The following is a 16,995-nucleotide window of genomic DNA, read 5'->3' on the forward strand; positions in this document are numbered from 1 at the left end:
CCACAACATTTCGATGCTTTTCGCGACGCCCATCGCGTTTTTGTTTCCTAGCTACAGCATTGGAGGGCCAACCTACATCTTGCGCAAAAATCAACGCACTTCCATCACTACAATAACTCAACGGCCGGACGACATCCTCTCCCTCCGAACTGCCTCATTTGTTCTCAGATCCTGAGACGGCCCTTCATCCCACGCCATTCACGACGACCACTCCAGGCTGAAGCTCTAGCAAAACAACTTCACATTTGGGCAGCTATGGCTCCCCAGCCAACGCCCCGAGTCAGGCGCACGTCGCAAAACACACAATACACGTATGTCGTAGAGGCAGCTCTAGAAATTCCTTTCAAGACAGCGCGCTGACCGAGCCTAGCTACAACCTCTCGCGACGGATCAACGATGTCAAGACCTACCCTGTCCAGTCTCCCCAAGGAGCTACGATCCTCCTCTATGGTCACGACAATGGCATTACGATAATATGGAGAGGTGGACGTCGCTTCAAGCCATCAAAGAAGCAACAGGCAAAACCTGCCAATGAGAAGCAGAATGGTGCTCCAGACGATGCCGTCATGATCATCGACTCCGACGATGACGAACCACCAGCCAAGGCAGGCAAGGCATCGGTGCCATTCACCGACAAGCCCGAATTCGAAGATTCCGAGGAGGAAGGACCTTACCCCGAAATCATCCAGACTCTCGATCTTTCCCTTGGCACATCTGTTCTGCACCTTGCCGTCCTGCCTATGACGCCTTGCCCTGCCGAAGATGCTGCGTGGGGAGGAGCCGATGTTCTTAAGGAAAAGATGGTGTTCACGGTTGCTTGCGCAACCAACGAGGTCTACGTTGTGACTCTTCCTCTTACACCGCCAAGTCCCGAGAGCAAGGCACGCCCTGAGCTGATGTCCAACCTTCTGGCTGGAAAGGCTGGGTCTGGTCAATGGGGGGAGAGGGTTGTTCTTCTAGGCGGCCAGTACAAGCGGAGCGAAGGCATTGCCATGTCATTAATCAGACCTAAAGCTTCGTCTAGCTCTGATCGGATAAGAGAACAGACCGGCGCCACAAGCGCTCCGAAACCTCGCCTTGTTGTCGCCGCACATACCCGCGAGGCGTCTGGCACCCTCCGTCTCTGGGATGTGCCCCTCGACGTCCAGCCGGGCGAAGCCAGTGGCCGAATCAACCCTTTCCAGACTGAATACCTTCCCAGCCCCCTCTCCAGCATTTCATTCAACCCTACGCACCTTACACAGATCCTTACAGTAGCCTCTCCGCACGCTGTTCGCATCTATGACTATGCGCTGCCGTCTTTCCCTCCGGATGACCAAGCCACAGGACCATTCCCAAGTCAAGGATCCTGGCTGCTCTCTCTATTCCAGCCATTCACCCGCCCTACGTCAACACGCAAACCTATTCTCGACGCCGCGTGGATTGCACATGGCAGAGCCGTGCTCGCATTACTCGCCGATGGCACCTGGGGTATCTGGGATGTGGATGGTGCTAGCCCGTTGGGCGCCTCCATCATGGGAAAGAATAGCTCTGGCATCAAGGGTGGTGCGATCACAGCCTTCAGCGCTACTGGCCACGTCGAAGGTACAGGGCCTTTGAGGACGACAGCAAGCGTACCGAGGTCCAACGGCAACGGCGAGTTTGTGCCCCTGACACCCCACAGCCGACGCGACGCAGCAGCTTCGCTCAGTACCGCAGGCTCACTGGAAAGGCTTGTGTCTGTCAGAGGCGGCATTGTTGTGACCCCCTTGCCCAGCAGTGCCCCAGGCTCCGGCTCAGCTGATGAGAGCGTTGTGCTTTGGATTGGCGGACTCGATAATGTCTCTGTCATCCCTGCCGTCTCACGTTTCTGGGATGCGCAGCTGCGCCGAAGCTCTGGTGGAGGAGTGAACCTTTTCAGCGGTACTACTCCAACACGAATGATCCGGTTGCACGATCTGTCCACAGGACTTCTCGGAGAACGATGCTGTGGTGTGGGTGCCGCTGTCAACTTTGCAAGACTGAAGGAGAATGATGGTGGCCTGCAGATCGAGGTCCTCATCTTGGGCGAGAGCCGGTTAGTGATTGTACACGAGTCCGAGGATACTCCTGGCACCAAGATTGGAACCGTTGTCTCGACGCGCCGACGTCTCTTTGGCGACAAGGGCAAGCCAGAGCCGCCAAGCGCCATCATTGTGCACTCTCGACCCGACCAGCCCCGAAACGTGTCGTTCAATTTGAGCGTTCACAAGACTAGAAGCCTGCGCGCGAAGTCAAATGGCCGCGACAGCATCGACGCCGAGGATCCAACACACGACTTCACGCTTCCTATCGGACGGTCCAGGTCCGGTTTCGGTTTCGCCGACACACTCAACGCCGCCGCAGATTTACAGGACGATGTTACGACGCGCGACGTCGAGGTGGAGATGTTGGATATCTTGGAGATTGATCAGGCATTGGAGGATCTGGATCACGACCGGGGTAGTGGAAGGAAGAAGGTCTTCTTCGAGGAGGACCAAGACCGGTCGTTCCATTAATGTTTGCTGCTGACGAGACCTGACCTAGACGAGACCAGAATGTACGATACCCCATGGGCCGTCCCGGCAACCGATCCCTTGCAAGTTCCTGGCACGAGCCAAAGTCAACATCATTGCCGCTGTGTCATATCTGTGACTTGTCTCCCATTTCCTTTTTCCTTCAATCACCATCCGCCACGGACCTTTCGAGGACAATGGCAAATCCGCACGTCAAGGTGGAGCGCAAGGAGAGATTCATCCTTGATCCAGCTCTGTATTACGAGCGGTACATCAAACAGACCTCCATATCCTCTGGGATATTTCGGATCCGCAAGGCACAAGATCGTTCAAGATGAAGTGTTGTCGGGGAAGAAGACTCCATGATGGGATGTGTCAACGCCGACGGTTTCTACTTTTTAGGACAGGGACTTTTATGGGTGGGGGCGGGTGGTTCGGTTTGCGGATTGACCACTTGCTCTCCCGGCCTTTTTATATCATGTCATCCTGCTATCTGCCCTGAATCCTTGACTCTGGTTTTTGACTGGAGGATGATGGGAGGGGGTGGGGGATGTCAGGGTTGGGAGGTGGTTCTGTCGGTACATTTTTCGTGCTTGCTTTCGATGATGTTATCGTGACATTTAATCCTCTCATACGTCGTTCTTTTTTATGATAGTGTTAACTCCGGTGATTGTAGTATCGCTTTCCGGGCTTTGTCTCGCGTACCTAGTGGCCACATGGTGAGATCGCCTCCAGTTCTCGAAGTCCTCTTTTGAGCAGCTATATCGATCTCGCCCTGATGTCGTCACATCTGTCCCCCAACCAACTGTCTATTCAATTCTTCTTCGGACCGTCACGGCACGTTAGCTCATCAGAAGCGATCCATCCTAGAAAAGAGTCATGCAATGTTGACATGCCACCATATCTGAAGGAACAGAGGATAGAGAATGTGAGCTGAGGGGAATTGAGGGCAGTCCTGGGTGGAGTATCGCGGTCTAGCTCAATTATTTGCGTGGTTTTACCAGCGAGGTCTGAGGATACTACATGTACCTTTTAGCATGTCGACGACCTCGGCGTTCTCGAACTCTCTCCTTGGTCTACAGAAGGTTGAAATACAGGCAGCTGTTGCTCCCAGCCTTTCAAATGTGCGACACCTTGCATATATGAAAGCTTGAGTGAAGTCGCATCTGCGATGATGAGGGCTCAGATGCGTGGTTTCCTCGCGCTCTTTGTGATTTGTTATGCGTGTGTTTTCAGACAAGTCAGCCTTGTCGCTTACGGAAGGCTACGACGCGCATAAGAGTTGACTCTTCTCGCTACTTGTCTCCGTCTTGAGAGTATTCGTGTGTGATATGAAGACAGCGGATGCGGATGCTAACCCTCACGGACGCGTTCCTGGCGCTCGACCTGAGCGTGCACCGCCTCCCTGTCTGTTTCTCGATGCAAGGATCCTGGCCCGGCCATACTTGGGAGGTATGGGCAGGGCCGAATGGCTACCTAGAGGTTGAAAACCTTCCCCCTGGATGCTGGGTACTAACCTCAACCTCGTGGAGATGGAGGGATTGGAAAATGTAGTTAGTCGTGCTTTTCCCTCATCTCGCCCAATACCTAGTTTTCCGATATGTCCCTTGACCACTGATGAAAAGGGAAAGAATATGAGTACTGAGGGAGGGGTTTTTTATAGCCTCTATATCTCTCCTAGCTCCACGAGGTAGCCCCGAGAACAACTGTTCAACTACCCACGTGAAGCATGAGGGCCAGGTGGCCAAGAAGCTTGTAACGATCGTCAAATCCTCCAGACTCAAAGAGTTCCGGTGGGGACATACCTAACGATTTGGTCTCAACACATGGGCTGAAAAAAAATAATGAGCATTTGGACGGGATATTCGCTTGTGTCGAGTGGATCTGCGACAGCCGAGCTGGCTTTGGGTTTACACCCACTCTCACTCGGGATATCCTTTCTATGGATTGGGACATAATTAACCGCGCAGTAGAGGCTATGGAGAATCTAAACTGTGCTCAATGTGTGGCTATCCACCAGAACTTTCTGTTCACGCGCGGTGAGACTCTCGATGTAGGCTGTGCCATTGAGATTGAGAGGGTTCGCCCCAATCCCCAGGCCTCTTTCAATCCTCTAACGTGGCCCTGTCTAATATCTGATGACATTGGTGAGATCTGAAAGTCGTACATGACATATCAGGAAGACATGCAACATGGAGTCAAGGGCTGAAGACCTGGAAGACAATCATCCATCTCTTACGGTGTTGTGGGTCTAGGATGTTGAGCAATAATTCCTTATTGTGTCATGTTGCAAAGATATCACAACTATAAAGAGGGTCTTGAAAGTGTGTTGTGATCAATCGCAATATTGATTTGACCTTGCTAAAACGCCCCATGGAGTCACCCTCGAACCCCTTTCCATGCTATGAGGTGGTGATAGTGTACAAGCAGTCGCGCGTGGACATATCCAGTCTAGCGGCTTTCGTAACGCATGCTTAGAAATCATTGTCATACATCTTCCGTCACGGAATTTTTGGTCTCGAAAAAAATCCTGACTGGGCGCCTTTACAGGTTGCTCTTGACCTGGTCGGCAGTACCCTTCGCCTTGCCAGCAAGCTCATTGGCCTTGCCCTTGGCCTCACCCTTGAGCTCTTGGGCCTTACCGGCAGCTTCGCCCTTGAGCTCTTGGGCCTTGCCGGCGGCCTCGCCCTGGGTGTTGGGGACGTTTTGCTTGACCTTCTCGGCGACGTTGGCTATGAAGAAGTTATGTTAGTATCTTTCAATGTTTTAAGGGAAGGCGAGAGAGGGAAGAGTTAGGGAAGTAAACGTACCACTAGCATTGATACCATCAACAAGCTTGTCGCTGACCTTGCGGTCGACAGTCTTCAGACCATCCTTGACGGTCTCTGTCGCGGACTTTTGTGCGGCAAAGGAAGTGGTGAACGTCCTGGGAGCAGCGACGGCGGCTCTGGGGATGACGCGGGGAATGGTGGCGAGACGGCGACCGGTGGCTTCGATGAGGAAAGACATTGTGATTTGTGTGTTTGTTGGTTGTTTGCTTGTGGGAAGGGTACTGGTGATGACGAGTTGTTGTTTAATTCGTTTGAAGCTTTCAAGGTGATGATGTTGTGATGAACAGTAAGGTAGGAAGGGAGGCAGAGAAGTAGAAGTGCAGCCGAAGAGCTCAAATATGAAAGACACAAGAAACCCGGAAGGAGCTACCCCTCGCTCGCGGCTCGCGTACCTCCCTTAGCTTACCTACTACTGTCTGTGTCTCCCATGGTGAGGAAGGGGGAAGCTAAGCCGAGTTGAAGCTGAGCTACGTATGAGCTACCCGTGATGTCATGGGGTTGTTCCATTGAGGCGAAGAGAGGAAAGGGCAGTAGCTGCGTAGGTGACTTCCGTTAGCACTAACACGGTCTGGAACACCGCGAATGCACTGACCCGGCTGCACTCCGGGGCAGCAACATGCGTGCATGCCCCCCCCAAACCCCACTGGGGGAAGGGGAGAGAAAGAGGCGCGCTATGACGTCCCGGCAACCACCAAGACAATTGTATCACACCTACATCATCGATGGCGGACCAATCCCTCCAGTCTCCAGCCGCTTAACATTTGATCCAATGCACGTTCAATGCTGCCGCAGTACTTTTGGGAATTGGTAAAGGTACTGTCCAGGTCCCAGTTCTCGAGCTCTTTGCACGGAATAAGCGGTTGCTGATGGAGAAGATGACGCCATATCTACTTACGTTTGCCCAGCCTTCTCATCACACCACCGGCTACATCGAGCACTGTGCCTGATGCTTTTAGGGTACTTGCATAACCTCGGTCTTCAGCGTTTAGATAGCTCTATCAGCAACAGGGCAGGACGGAATGAATGATAGAATCTGGCTAGACAACCAGCATGGCAGCCTCTCAGCTCTCTAACCCCACCTTCGGCCCTAGTTGGCCCCTGAAGTTCTTTGATTAGCCAAGACTGAAAGTAGGATGTATCAAGTCAAGCCATTGAAGCTTCCAGCCACGATAAATCTCGATCTCATCTGTGCCACCCGGGACCCACCACCGGTACGGATCCGAGGTGGGGCTTATATGCTCCCCCCAGCCGACAGACATATCGAGACTTCTGCAAATGCACATTCTTGCGTATATGACCAATGGGCTATTGTTTCCCAATTTGATACTGAAGACTAGACGACACATTGGACACAGCTGCATCTTTGGATATGTAAAATTTCGAACCATCGAGGTTCTTCTGATGAACTAACATCATTGTGGTCGCAGGGCCATATCCAAGCCATAAACGCATAGCCACCGTGCCCTAGGTAGATCCAGACAGCTAGATATTCACACATACTACACAACCCTTACTGGCCCTTGAACACAGGCTTCCTCTTCTCCTGGAACGCCTTGAGCGCCTCATTCCGATCATCAGTAGCGACAACCCGCTCATACATCTTATTCTCAACCTCCTCCCTCGCCCACGCAACAGCCTGAAGCCCAGCACGAATCGCGATCGGCCCGCCCTCGCAAATCTCTCCCGCCAGCCTCACGCTCTCGCTCAGCACCGCCTTGCGCGCCGCCAGCAAGACGCCCTTATCCTTGTCGCCCTCACCCGCCTTCTCCGCCTCCTCGTGCGTGATATCCACCAGCCGGTCCGCGATGCCCAGAAAGTAGGCCTCAGGCGCAGAGACGCGGCGGCCTGTGAGGATCAGGTCGCGCGCGCGGGAGAGGCCGATGAGCGCGGGCAGGCGGTGGGTGCCGCCGGCGCCGGGGATGATGCCCAGGCGCGTTTCCGGGAGGCCAATGAGGGCGTTGGAGGAGAGGACGCGGAAGTGTGTTGAGAGGGCGAGCTCGAGGCCGCCGCCGAGGGCGATGGAGGAGATTGCTGAGATTGTTGGGATCGGGAGGTTCTGGAGGGAGGTGAAGGTGGAGCGGAGGTTGTGGAGGAACTCGTCGGTCCTGCGCGCGATATGTCAACAAGCTAGCTCTTGTTCGAAACGTCGACGAGATACCAATCAATTGGCCCCCGGCAGGAGTTGAGGTTCGTCGTATAAGGGGGCAACTTACTCTTCCTGTGTGAAGCCCCGCCTCTCCTTCAAATCCGCGCCAGCGCAGAAGCTCGTCTCGACGGCACTGGCGAGGATGAGAGCGCGTGTGGGGCCCTTGACGTCCTTGCCGGCGGCGCCGCCAAAGATAGCCTGCGGCGGCACCTCGGCGCCGGTTTCCGGGTCATACTGGGCGTGGACGGCGTCGACTTCGGCGCGCAGCTGGGAGAGGAGGGCTTTGGAGAGGGCGTTGCGCGCCTTAGGCCGGTTGAGCTCGAGGATGCGGACGTGGCCGGACCCAGGCGCCGGGAGCTGTGTGACGGTGATGAGTGGCTGGTTAGAGTCTGCGGCCGTCGAGGTCGAGTAGAATGCTCCCGCGATTGCTGAGGATCTTGAGGGTGTTGTTGTGGTGCGCGGGATGCGGATCGCGATCCGGAGGGGGGCCAGACGGGGAGACATTGTGGCGATTGAGGTGGAATGCAGTGAAATGCAGAAGCAGAACAAGCCAAAGCAAGGAATTCGAGATTGAAGCCAGAGTTCTATTGCGATGATGGGTGTTGAGCGATTCGCAGAATACGATGCAATCGTTGTGCCGATAGAGCTGGACACTATGCCGAGGAGGAGCAGAAGCTCCATTGGGTGAGCGGGCAATGACGTTCGCACCAATTCGGGTTTGCTCGGCTATTTATGGAGACATTTGCACAGTTCCTGAGCATAAAAAGGTACGTACTTCCTTCTGGATTCTCGGTGAAGGCAAGCTCACAGCGGAGCTCACCGAGCACGGCAGGCGGGGAGCTTGGATCACACACCTCCGTCACACCGAGGCCAAAAACCGCCCTTCCTTCCATCGACGATGCTTGGCATTCAACAAGAACACATCAAACAGTCCAAAACACCACGATCGAAGAAGTAATGGACATCAACATGGACACCCGGAAGCAGCCAAGCCAGAAGCTCATCTCATCATCAAGACGCTATCAAGGGGCGTTCTTGGCCCGTGCACAGTGACGTCCACGTTCACCTCACGTTCCTGGTGCCAAGCGCACACGCCAAGCTTTTCTGTCCCTGCGCAAGGAACAAGTCTGGCTGAGCTGTCGCGTGTCTCAATCGACTTGCTGCCGCTGTTCTTAAAATCGCCGCTGTTCTTAAAATCGCGCTTGTTCCCCTTCTCTTGTCCCTCATGTTGCTGCTAGTTCTGTGACTGGAAGACTAGCCAAAAAATTATGTCAGACAACACCACAGAAAGCATACTCGTCCCCTTCTTGGGGGCTTTCCAAGCTTCCTTATCGGTGCTGCTCACTATATCCGCCGGTGTCATTGCCGCACAGTATGGCCTTCTCGACGACCGCAGCAGCAAGAAGATTTCGACTTTTTGCGTCCGGATGGCTCTCCCTGCTCTCCTGATTACGAACGTTGGATCACAGCTTGACCTGGAGACTGTAAGTTCCCCGGCCCACCCTTCGGCACCTTATATCCGTCTCGTCTGACCCATACACCAGGGAATTCGATATGTCCCAATCATCATCTGGGCCATATTTTACACTACAGTGTCAATTGGCATCGGCTTCGTCCTGACAAAGGTCTTTGGCATGCCCGACTGGGTCATCCCAGCCATCGCCTTCAATAACACCACCAGTCTGCCCCTCTTGCTCGTGCAATCCCTAGACGCCACTGGGATCCTTAGCTCCATCGATGACAGCTCTGGCGTCGTCACCAAGGCCAAGAGCTACTTCTTGGTCAATGCCATGATTGGTAACTCCCTCACATTTGCTCTTGGGCCGAAACTTCTCAATGGCCAAGAAGAGGACGCCCCCGACAAGGCCGAGGGTGACGATAACGACGACGAAAACGAGAGAAATGGCGAAGAAGATATCGAGTCACAAGAGCAGGACGCCATCGAGCACAACGAGCAGACCTCGCTGCTCCCAAATCGCACCGTAACCAGAATCACACGCACAAAGTACAGCGTTTACGGCAAGGGCAACAAATACTGGTCAAATCTATCTCCGACCACCCGCTCAGCCCTCGAGTTCATGTACAGCTTCGTCAATGCTCCCGTAATCGGTGCTCTCATCGGGGCTCTTCTCGGTCTCGTCCCCGCCCTCCACCGCCTCTTCTTCAACGAGCCTGAGGAGGGCGGCTACTTCAACGCCTGGCTCACCTCCTCGGTCAAGAACGTCGGCGAGCTCTTTGCCGTACTGCAAGTCATCGTCGTAGGCGTGAAGCTGTCCAAGGCGATCTTGCAGTACAAGAACAGGGAGGATTCGAAGGAGAGCCAGGTGCCTGTGGTGCCTTTCCTGGCTGTCACGTTTGTCAGGTTCATCCTCTGGCCTGTCATCTCAATTGGCGTCATTTATCTCTTGGCTAGCAGGACAGAGCTGCTGACCAAGGATGCGCTGTTGTGGTTCTGTCTGATGCTTATGCCGACTGGACCTCCCGCTATGAAGCTATCTGCGCTGGCGGATGTTGATGGGTCTGAGGATTCTTTAAAGATGTTGATTGCCAAGTTTTTGACTGTATGTTGTCCATCCATGGACTTGTGCCTTCCGACATTTGTGGTATTTGCTGACAAGTTTCTAGATGTCTTATATCATATCACCTTTGATCTGCTTCACGGTGGTTGGTGCTCTGAAAGCTAGCGAGGCTATCGTTGCCAAGTAGACACTTGGTCTTTGGCTTTTTCAATCGATTGGGATAGATTCCTAGGGGCTTCTCTAGTTCCAGGTATAACGTACTATCGATATCATATAGCCATCTACAATTGAATCCACGTGTGATCTTGCTTCGGATATGCCTAGTAAGCAACTTTCATGGACATTTGTTAATGACTACTGCATGACAAATAGTAGTTCGTGCGGTTAGGTCCCACGATTTGACTCCCGTCGTACCCTTTTCTCTTCATTGCGTTACCCATCTTTCCATCCTACTGTTCCGTCCAATCTACTCTCTAAACTGTTTGAACGAGGTCAGCTTATTTCACTTGAGTCAGGCGACAAGCTACATACCCCAGTGAGGAGGGGCTTCAAAGGTACCTTAGTCGTTACCTCTCCCTTCTTCACATCATACTCAAAGCACAACATTCTAATAGCACAATCACCCAACTGTATGTGATCTCTTGAGAAGCGTCTATGGTTAGATGTGGTAGGTCATCTTGTAATACCTTGTTACATCTAATTTAAATCCCCCCTCTTTCGAAGCTTAGAGTCGTGTTATGCGCTAGGATTATGTCGATTTTGAGTAGGAGAACAAGAAGCAGAAGGCTAAGGTGTTGGATTAATATTTTTTCGTCCAAACATAGAAGCTCACATCCTATTTGGCTTCGTAGGTGCTTATGACCACTAACTTCGTTAAGTTTGCAGTGTTCCGGGCCATGTTTGAACAACCCCCTTCCCCCCGGCCCGAAGTTCGCATAGACTCATCTCAGCTACAGAAAGCTGAGGAGATTTGTAGACTCTGGGATGAGGTTAAACGCGCTCCATGGCCACTTCAATTATAAACCTGACAAGGCTTGAGCAGGGTTGTTTGGACTTTTCTAGAAGATCGTACCGAGCAGGGTAATTGGCTCAGTAGAGTATACAACAAGGAGAGAATGAGACGTAAATCGCTCGGAATGTGCTTTCAACTCGGAGAGATCAACAAGGGGCACAAGATGTATTCTGATAACGTCAAGTGCCTTTGTATGTATATTTTCATAAGCCTTTGAAATCTGCTTGATGTCTGCCACATTCACCGTCGTTGGAGATAGTCACCCTGCTTCCCATGGCCAAGCCCGGATGAGTCGTCCGAAACAAATCATCCCGGATGCTCCCTTCACCATTCCCGTCCTCTGTGTCAAACCAGAGCTCTCCGTGATAATTTGATTCACTCATGAACCTCTCCCCACGTCTTCACCATCAAAGCTACCGCTCTTCAAGTATCCGCTTCTCACATTACTTCCAAGTTCCGGTGCCTTCCACCTCGCCCTTTACCCTGAATATTTCCACAAAGCCTTCCTTCCCTCCAACGGACAAAATCTCTTCTCGAATCCATCTCCATCTTCCATCAAACCACGTCTTCCAACGCGGCCATCGTCAATACATCAACCGCGAAGATGTGGACTGGACGCGGCATCGAGCAAGCTATCGCCCGCAAGAGACAGGGACGCCGCAGAGGCCACAACACCGCCATGGAAGTCGACAACACCACCATGGGCGTCGAGATCATTACTCCGGGAGTCAAAAACCTCGCCATCACCGACGCCCAGCGCCGCTGCACGCTCCTCACCATCCCCTACGAGATCCGTCGCAAGATCTACATCGAAGTCGTCACGGGCTCCGAAGTCAACTGCGCCCCCTACAACCGTGCGGTCACCCGCCTCATCGGACGCCAGCGTCGCGGCCGCGGCGCCGCCCCTCTAGCCTTCACAGCCACCGAAGAGCACAGCGTCTTCCTCCTGACCTGTCGCCAGATCTACGAGGAAGCCCGCTCCATCTACTGGGCCCACTCCCTCGTCGACGCTGGCAAGCAGCACTTCCGGGCGGTGGAAAAATTATTCAGTTCTTTCGCTAAGCAGAACGCCGAGCATATCCAGGGCGTCGTCGGCAACGTCAGATTCTCCCTGCAGCCTGCTGGTTTCCTCCTGTCCTTCCCGCGCGCCAAGACGGTTCGACTTTCTAACCCCCTTGTCACTCACTTTGCAAATGAGACTTTTGCCAGTGTCGTCAAAGATGAGGAGTCTATTGTTGCGCATATCGAGAACAGAATGGAGTTCAAGGGCTTGGACAAGTTGATTGCGGATGTCCGGTTCAGCGAGGGTGTTCAGTTCTTGGTTGCTGCTGTCTTGATTGGTCACCCTGTCAAGAGCGACGGTACTCTGGGTGAGGATAGACACCACAAGTACAAGGTCAGTTTTGATTGTTATTTCATTCGTCGCGGGATTGAGTTTATAGCTCTGTCATTGCCTTGGCTCGTATAGTTCGCGTTGTCTTTTCTTTCTCTTTCCTTTGGCCCTCCTACCTTTCAACGCGGAACCTCCTGCTGACCTTGATCCATTTCAAATCTTAGCACTGTTTCTACAACATGACCACTGGCAAGCTCTTCGTCATCGACTTTGAGAGCATCCGCGGCCCCATCTCCATTCGCGAGACCGACGAGGACGACATCAATCTCGGCAACTTCGAGCATGTCTTGGAGGATCGCTACCTTCGCGGCAATGAGTGATGCAATCACTTGTCGACGCCTTACCATACCATGTCATCGTCTGAAAAGTTAAAGATGTGCAGTGTTTGCTTCAAACATGGAATTGAAGAGGGCGACGTATTGAGGCGGCGGGAGTAAACATTTTACCATTCAAGTGGTGTTTCAAGAATGGGTACAGAGGAATTGACAGAGTCTGATGACAGTAGATACGAAAACTAAAATGAATCAATGACCAAGCCCCTCTGGTCTCGGATAATACACATCGTGACACGTGATTGGGAAGCTCCAGGATCCCCATTAGAAGCCACTCCAATTGACTTGCCCACAGGAGAGGGAGGATAAAGTTCCTTGGCTAGTTAAGAGTGTGACAGTTACCAGTCAATCGGACTTCGTCATGGAAGAAAAGCTGGCTAATAGGCAAGAAGCGGACTTAGCGGGGAGAAAGGATGTCAGCAAGGATGCCAAGAGATCACTTAAAGTACCCTTGAACCCTGATCACCATGTTCATCTGAAGGCAAGGGCGAGCTGTAATTAATACTGAATCGACTCATCCCTCAAGCTGACTCGTATTGGAATAGAGGAAGATGGGTAAGTCGACTTGTTTGATTGGTGGATTTGGCCTTGATTCCGACTCGCTTTTGAGTGCTTAGATATTTACTGATTACTGTCTCATCAATCTCGATACATTTGCCAAGCATATTCTAAATTGAAAGGGCTCTGTATCATTAACGATATTGACTTGTATGGGACTGGGTACATACTTGTATAGAGATATAAAGATCATTACCTTCCCCAGACAAAAGCAATGACCTCACTGACATATCTGCTCGACAATTGCACACAGCCGAATCGCCGCAACCCAGTTTCCCAGTCAATCAATCTACACAATGCAGTTCCAGACGCTCTTCGTTGCCGTTGCCGCCCTCATAGCCGCGAACGGTGTAGCCGCCAACAGCTGTTCACTCTGGAATGGCAAGTCATGCCCTGCCAATCAACCCCAGACCTGCGGCGACGGATGTTGCTGCGAAGTGGCCTTCGTCGGTTGCACATGTTAGAAGTATGAGGTGAGAATTTTGCTTGAACAATGACATCGTTATTTGTAAGCCTTTAAGCTGACGGACACAACTCAGGATTGAGAAGTGACCCTGCTGGCTTGGGGTTTAACTACCTGGATTTGGCGAGGTGCCTCTACATAAAGGGCGGTTGAAGAATCAACATGGTGAATCTTCAGGATTAGAGTAGCTTACGCCCTTTCTTCGAACTTATTTTCTCATGTTCTAGACTATGGCCTAGCAAAGAACCGAAGATGATTATCTAGAAATACCTCTCATAAGCCTTGGCAGCATCCAAGATCATTTTATCGAAAGGAATCCAACCCTGGCCAGTGGCCTTTGAAGCTTTCGAGGCATCGACCCTTCGCGACTCGGGGGGCTCGCCGTAGTCTTCCAAATACCCCTTACCTGGCTCTCCCTCTTGAATGATATCCCTCCTATCAGGGTACGCCTTCCTCAACAGATCGCAATACGCCTGAATATTGGCAAAATTACCGTTTCCACCAGCAATGTAGCGCTGCCCATCGGCCACGTCCGGCCTATCGGCAGCAAACACGATAATCCGCCCAACATCACGAGCATCGACGTGCGTCCCGTTTCCAGGTCCCACAGGCGGTACCTCCTCGCCGCTCATAACACGGTACGCAGTGATTGCAGTATCGCTGAGCCTCTTGGGGTCTTCAGGGAGAATGAGCGGTGGACCAGCAACCCACACGGGATTGACCGCCGTCATGCTAAAGTTGATCTTCCCCTTGTTTTTTTCCTTGAAGTCCCAGAAAGCGCGTTCTCCCTTCACTTTGCTAGCGCCATAAATCTGATGACCCGTCGCCTCGGCGCCCGCATTCTCGAGGATCTCCTCCGCCTCATCGTTCCAGTCCGCTTCCGAGACAACCCGCCCCTGGAACTTTGGGCTCGAGCCACGGATCGCCACAATGGACGACATGTACACGAAAGACTTTAAACCGGCCTCCTTTATCGCCGACTCAAGGATGCCGAGCGTGCCCTGCACAGCCGTCCCTAGGACCTCCTCTACATTTGTGTTGGCAAAGCTGACGGGGGTCGCGAGGTGGGCTATGGAGGTGACGCCTTTGAGTGCTTCGTCAAAAGCGCCTGTGACGGTGATGTCTGGGACGATGGCCGTAGACAGCTGGCCTGATGAGGCTTGTGAGGGAAGGGCGGCGGTGAGCTCATCTGCGGAGCGCTGGGTTCTGACGGCGGCGCGGACGGAGTAGCCGGCTAGGAGGTAGGTTTCGACTGTTCGGGCTCCGATGAAGCCGTTTGCGCCTGTGACTAGGGCCAGACCTTTTGTTGACGACATTGTTGAGGCTTGGTTGGGATGTATGGAGATGGAGAGAGTGAAGCAGATGACCCCGACAGAGAGCAGCTTCCAGGAAGTTTTCTTGGCGTAGTGCTTCTGGGTAGCGGAATGAGTATTGTGTTTATTTACCTTCTCAAGGAGTCAAAGATGGCATGAAGTCGGTTGAATGAGACATATGTGGTCTTGGCCCGGCTTTAAGTGCTAAGTACGATACAATGGGACAGTAGTCTTATCGCCAGTTTATCCCCGTGTCTTTGTCAGAAATCCCTCCACGGATAGCGTAATGACGCTTTTGTTCCTAGCGTGCAGCGAGGCGCTTTCGGTGCCAGTCAGATTTTGGCGCGTTGAGGGCTGCGCTCATTCATAAACTGATTCGGCCTCATGAGATGATGTCACGAAACAGGAATGGTATCAGCACTTGTCAAGCACTTTGCCACGTGCTTTCTCACGTGGAGATCACACTCACTTAGTATATAGACTGCTCTCATGTGCTCATTCTAGATGGGTTACTTCAAGCCACTTTAACCCACTTCATATGCCCATTGCTGCGTGCCATAGGTCGTGACAGATGACGAGTAAACATCATATTCACTTCCCGGTACATGATTCTGAGTGGCGCTTATGTGGTCTCGTGGATCATTTGACTTCGTTCTCATTTCATTCAATTGTCACTACCGTGTGTACAACTTCCCTCTCGCCTAATTTTTCTTGGCATCTGCTGTTAGTGAATGAGTGAGCCTACCACCAAATTACTAACAGCCGAAAACTCTTCACCTCCCCTTGCCGGAGCCCGCATCCGCGATGGCCTCACAGCCGCCGTCGGGCACCGGACTGATGTCGGCCGACCAAGCCGACCCCGAACCAGGCTCCGGGACACCTCCGGAGCCGAACCCCACCTCAAGAGCTAAGCGACGCCGCGACGCCGAGGCACAGCCGACCCGGCCCAGCCTAACGGGAAGCCAGCTTGATGCCACCACCGACGCCCCTACCTCGGCCGAGGGGCCCGCAGCCTCTACCGCATCTGCTCCGAGCGGATCTGCCACAGGGTCCGTCTTGACAGCCCTTGCAGAAGAAGCTAGACAGTACGAGGCACGGAAAGACGTCTTTCTGACCATTGCACGGTCCGTCGACAGCGTTGTCGCCAGCTTTGACGGTTCTAGAAAGCAGATCGCGAAAGAAGCCACTGCCTATGTCATTCAAACCCTCAAGAGACTGATCAATCACGAGACAAGCCCAATAGCGGCCCGGAGTTGGGCGGCTGTCGTCGCACCGATGGCGGGCAACACCACTGCGGCGACCCGGAGCGGCCAGAGCTGCCAGAGCTCTGCCCGCCCGAAGGCCACACTCCCCGCCGAGGATCAGCCGCAGGCGCAGCCGAAGGAGGACCTCCGCATCTTTGCCCGCGTCCCGGAAGAAAGCTTAGCGGCCGCTCGGAAGATCGCACCGTTCGCCGTACGACAGATCGTCTGTAAGGCCGTTGGCCTGGGGCTAGCGGACCTTCCCCACGTCTACCATATCAGCACAGGTTACTCTCTGAAGCCGCGAAACAAGCAAATACAGGAAAGACTACTTGCAAGTAAGGCAAAGCTGGCGGAATGCCTCGGCGCCCACCAGGTCGAGACGCCTATCAAGTGGTACACTTACGTTGTGCCGCGATGCCCAACAAAACTACACAGCATTGGCGGGGACGTCCTGGACCCAGCCACACTCGTTGAAGATGAGGTCTTCGCACAGACAGGACAGAAGCCTGTCCTTGCTCGACCGTCCCGCCTTGGGCCCAACCCAGTCACGAACGAAATATCTTGGCTCATATCATTCACATCAGAGGTCACGCCCTTCAGGCTCTTCAACCAAAGCGGCAGATCTCTGCCCGTCAAGAAACGAAGGACGCTCATCCGACACGACCCCGGCT

General features: G+C 53.1%; 6 protein-coding genes across 6 annotated transcripts; 4 read left to right on the forward strand and 2 right to left on the reverse strand.

The window, feature by feature from the left end:
* Positions 1–255: 255 nt before the first annotated feature.
* Positions 256–2,516, forward strand: BDP55DRAFT_633586 (uncharacterized protein; the record flags this gene model as incomplete). Its single annotated transcript, XM_060572578.1, has 2 exons — positions 256–311; positions 353–2,516. 2 exons carry the CDS (start codon positions 256–258, stop codon positions 2,514–2,516), a joined length of 2,220 nt encoding a protein of 739 aa, XP_060427987.1.
* Positions 2,517–3,741: 1,225 nt separating this feature from the next.
* On the forward strand, positions 3,742–4,022 carry BDP55DRAFT_668709 (uncharacterized protein). The gene has a single exon (XM_060575247.1). It carries the CDS (start codon positions 3,845–3,847, stop codon positions 3,998–4,000), a length of 156 nt encoding a protein of 51 aa, XP_060427988.1. The 5' UTR covers positions 3,742–3,844; the 3' UTR covers positions 4,001–4,022.
* A 1,035-nt stretch (positions 4,023–5,057) lies between these two features.
* BDP55DRAFT_555346 (ClpP/crotonase-like domain-containing protein) lies at positions 5,058–7,994 on the reverse strand (the record flags this gene model as incomplete). Its single annotated transcript, XM_060569480.1, has 4 exons — positions 5,058–5,245; positions 5,327–5,439; positions 6,859–7,449; positions 7,558–7,994. 4 exons carry the CDS (start codon positions 7,992–7,994, stop codon positions 5,058–5,060), a joined length of 1,329 nt encoding a protein of 442 aa, XP_060427989.1.
* A 657-nt stretch (positions 7,995–8,651) lies between these two features.
* On the forward strand, positions 8,652–10,520 carry BDP55DRAFT_195770 (membrane transporter). The gene is made up of 2 exons (XM_060565912.1): positions 8,652–8,974; positions 9,035–10,520. The coding sequence occupies exons 1-2, from the start codon at positions 8,759–8,761 to the stop codon at positions 10,172–10,174; spliced, it is 1,356 nt and encodes a 451-aa protein (XP_060427990.1). The 5' UTR covers positions 8,652–8,758; the 3' UTR covers positions 10,175–10,520.
* A 1,105-nt stretch (positions 10,521–11,625) lies between these two features.
* On the forward strand, positions 11,626–12,734 carry BDP55DRAFT_730130 (uncharacterized protein; the record flags this gene model as incomplete). Its single annotated transcript, XM_060579654.1, has 2 exons — positions 11,626–12,417; positions 12,579–12,734. The coding sequence occupies 2 exons, from the start codon at positions 11,626–11,628 to the stop codon at positions 12,732–12,734; spliced, it is 948 nt and encodes a 315-aa protein (XP_060427991.1).
* A 983-nt stretch (positions 12,735–13,717) lies between these two features.
* On the reverse strand, positions 13,718–15,452 carry BDP55DRAFT_668717 (NAD dependent epimerase/dehydratase). Its single transcript, XM_060575248.1, has one exon. It carries the CDS (start codon positions 15,081–15,083, stop codon positions 14,028–14,030), a length of 1,056 nt encoding a protein of 351 aa, XP_060427992.1. The 5' UTR covers positions 15,084–15,452; the 3' UTR covers positions 13,718–14,027.
* Positions 15,453–16,995: the final 1,543 nt, after the last annotated feature.

The sequence above is a fragment of the Colletotrichum godetiae genome (genome assembly GCF_030913485.1).
Source record: "Colletotrichum godetiae strain CBS 193.32 chromosome Unknown BDP55scaffold_28, whole genome shotgun sequence".
NCBI lineage: Eukaryota > Fungi > Ascomycota > Sordariomycetes > Glomerellales > Glomerellaceae > Colletotrichum > Colletotrichum godetiae.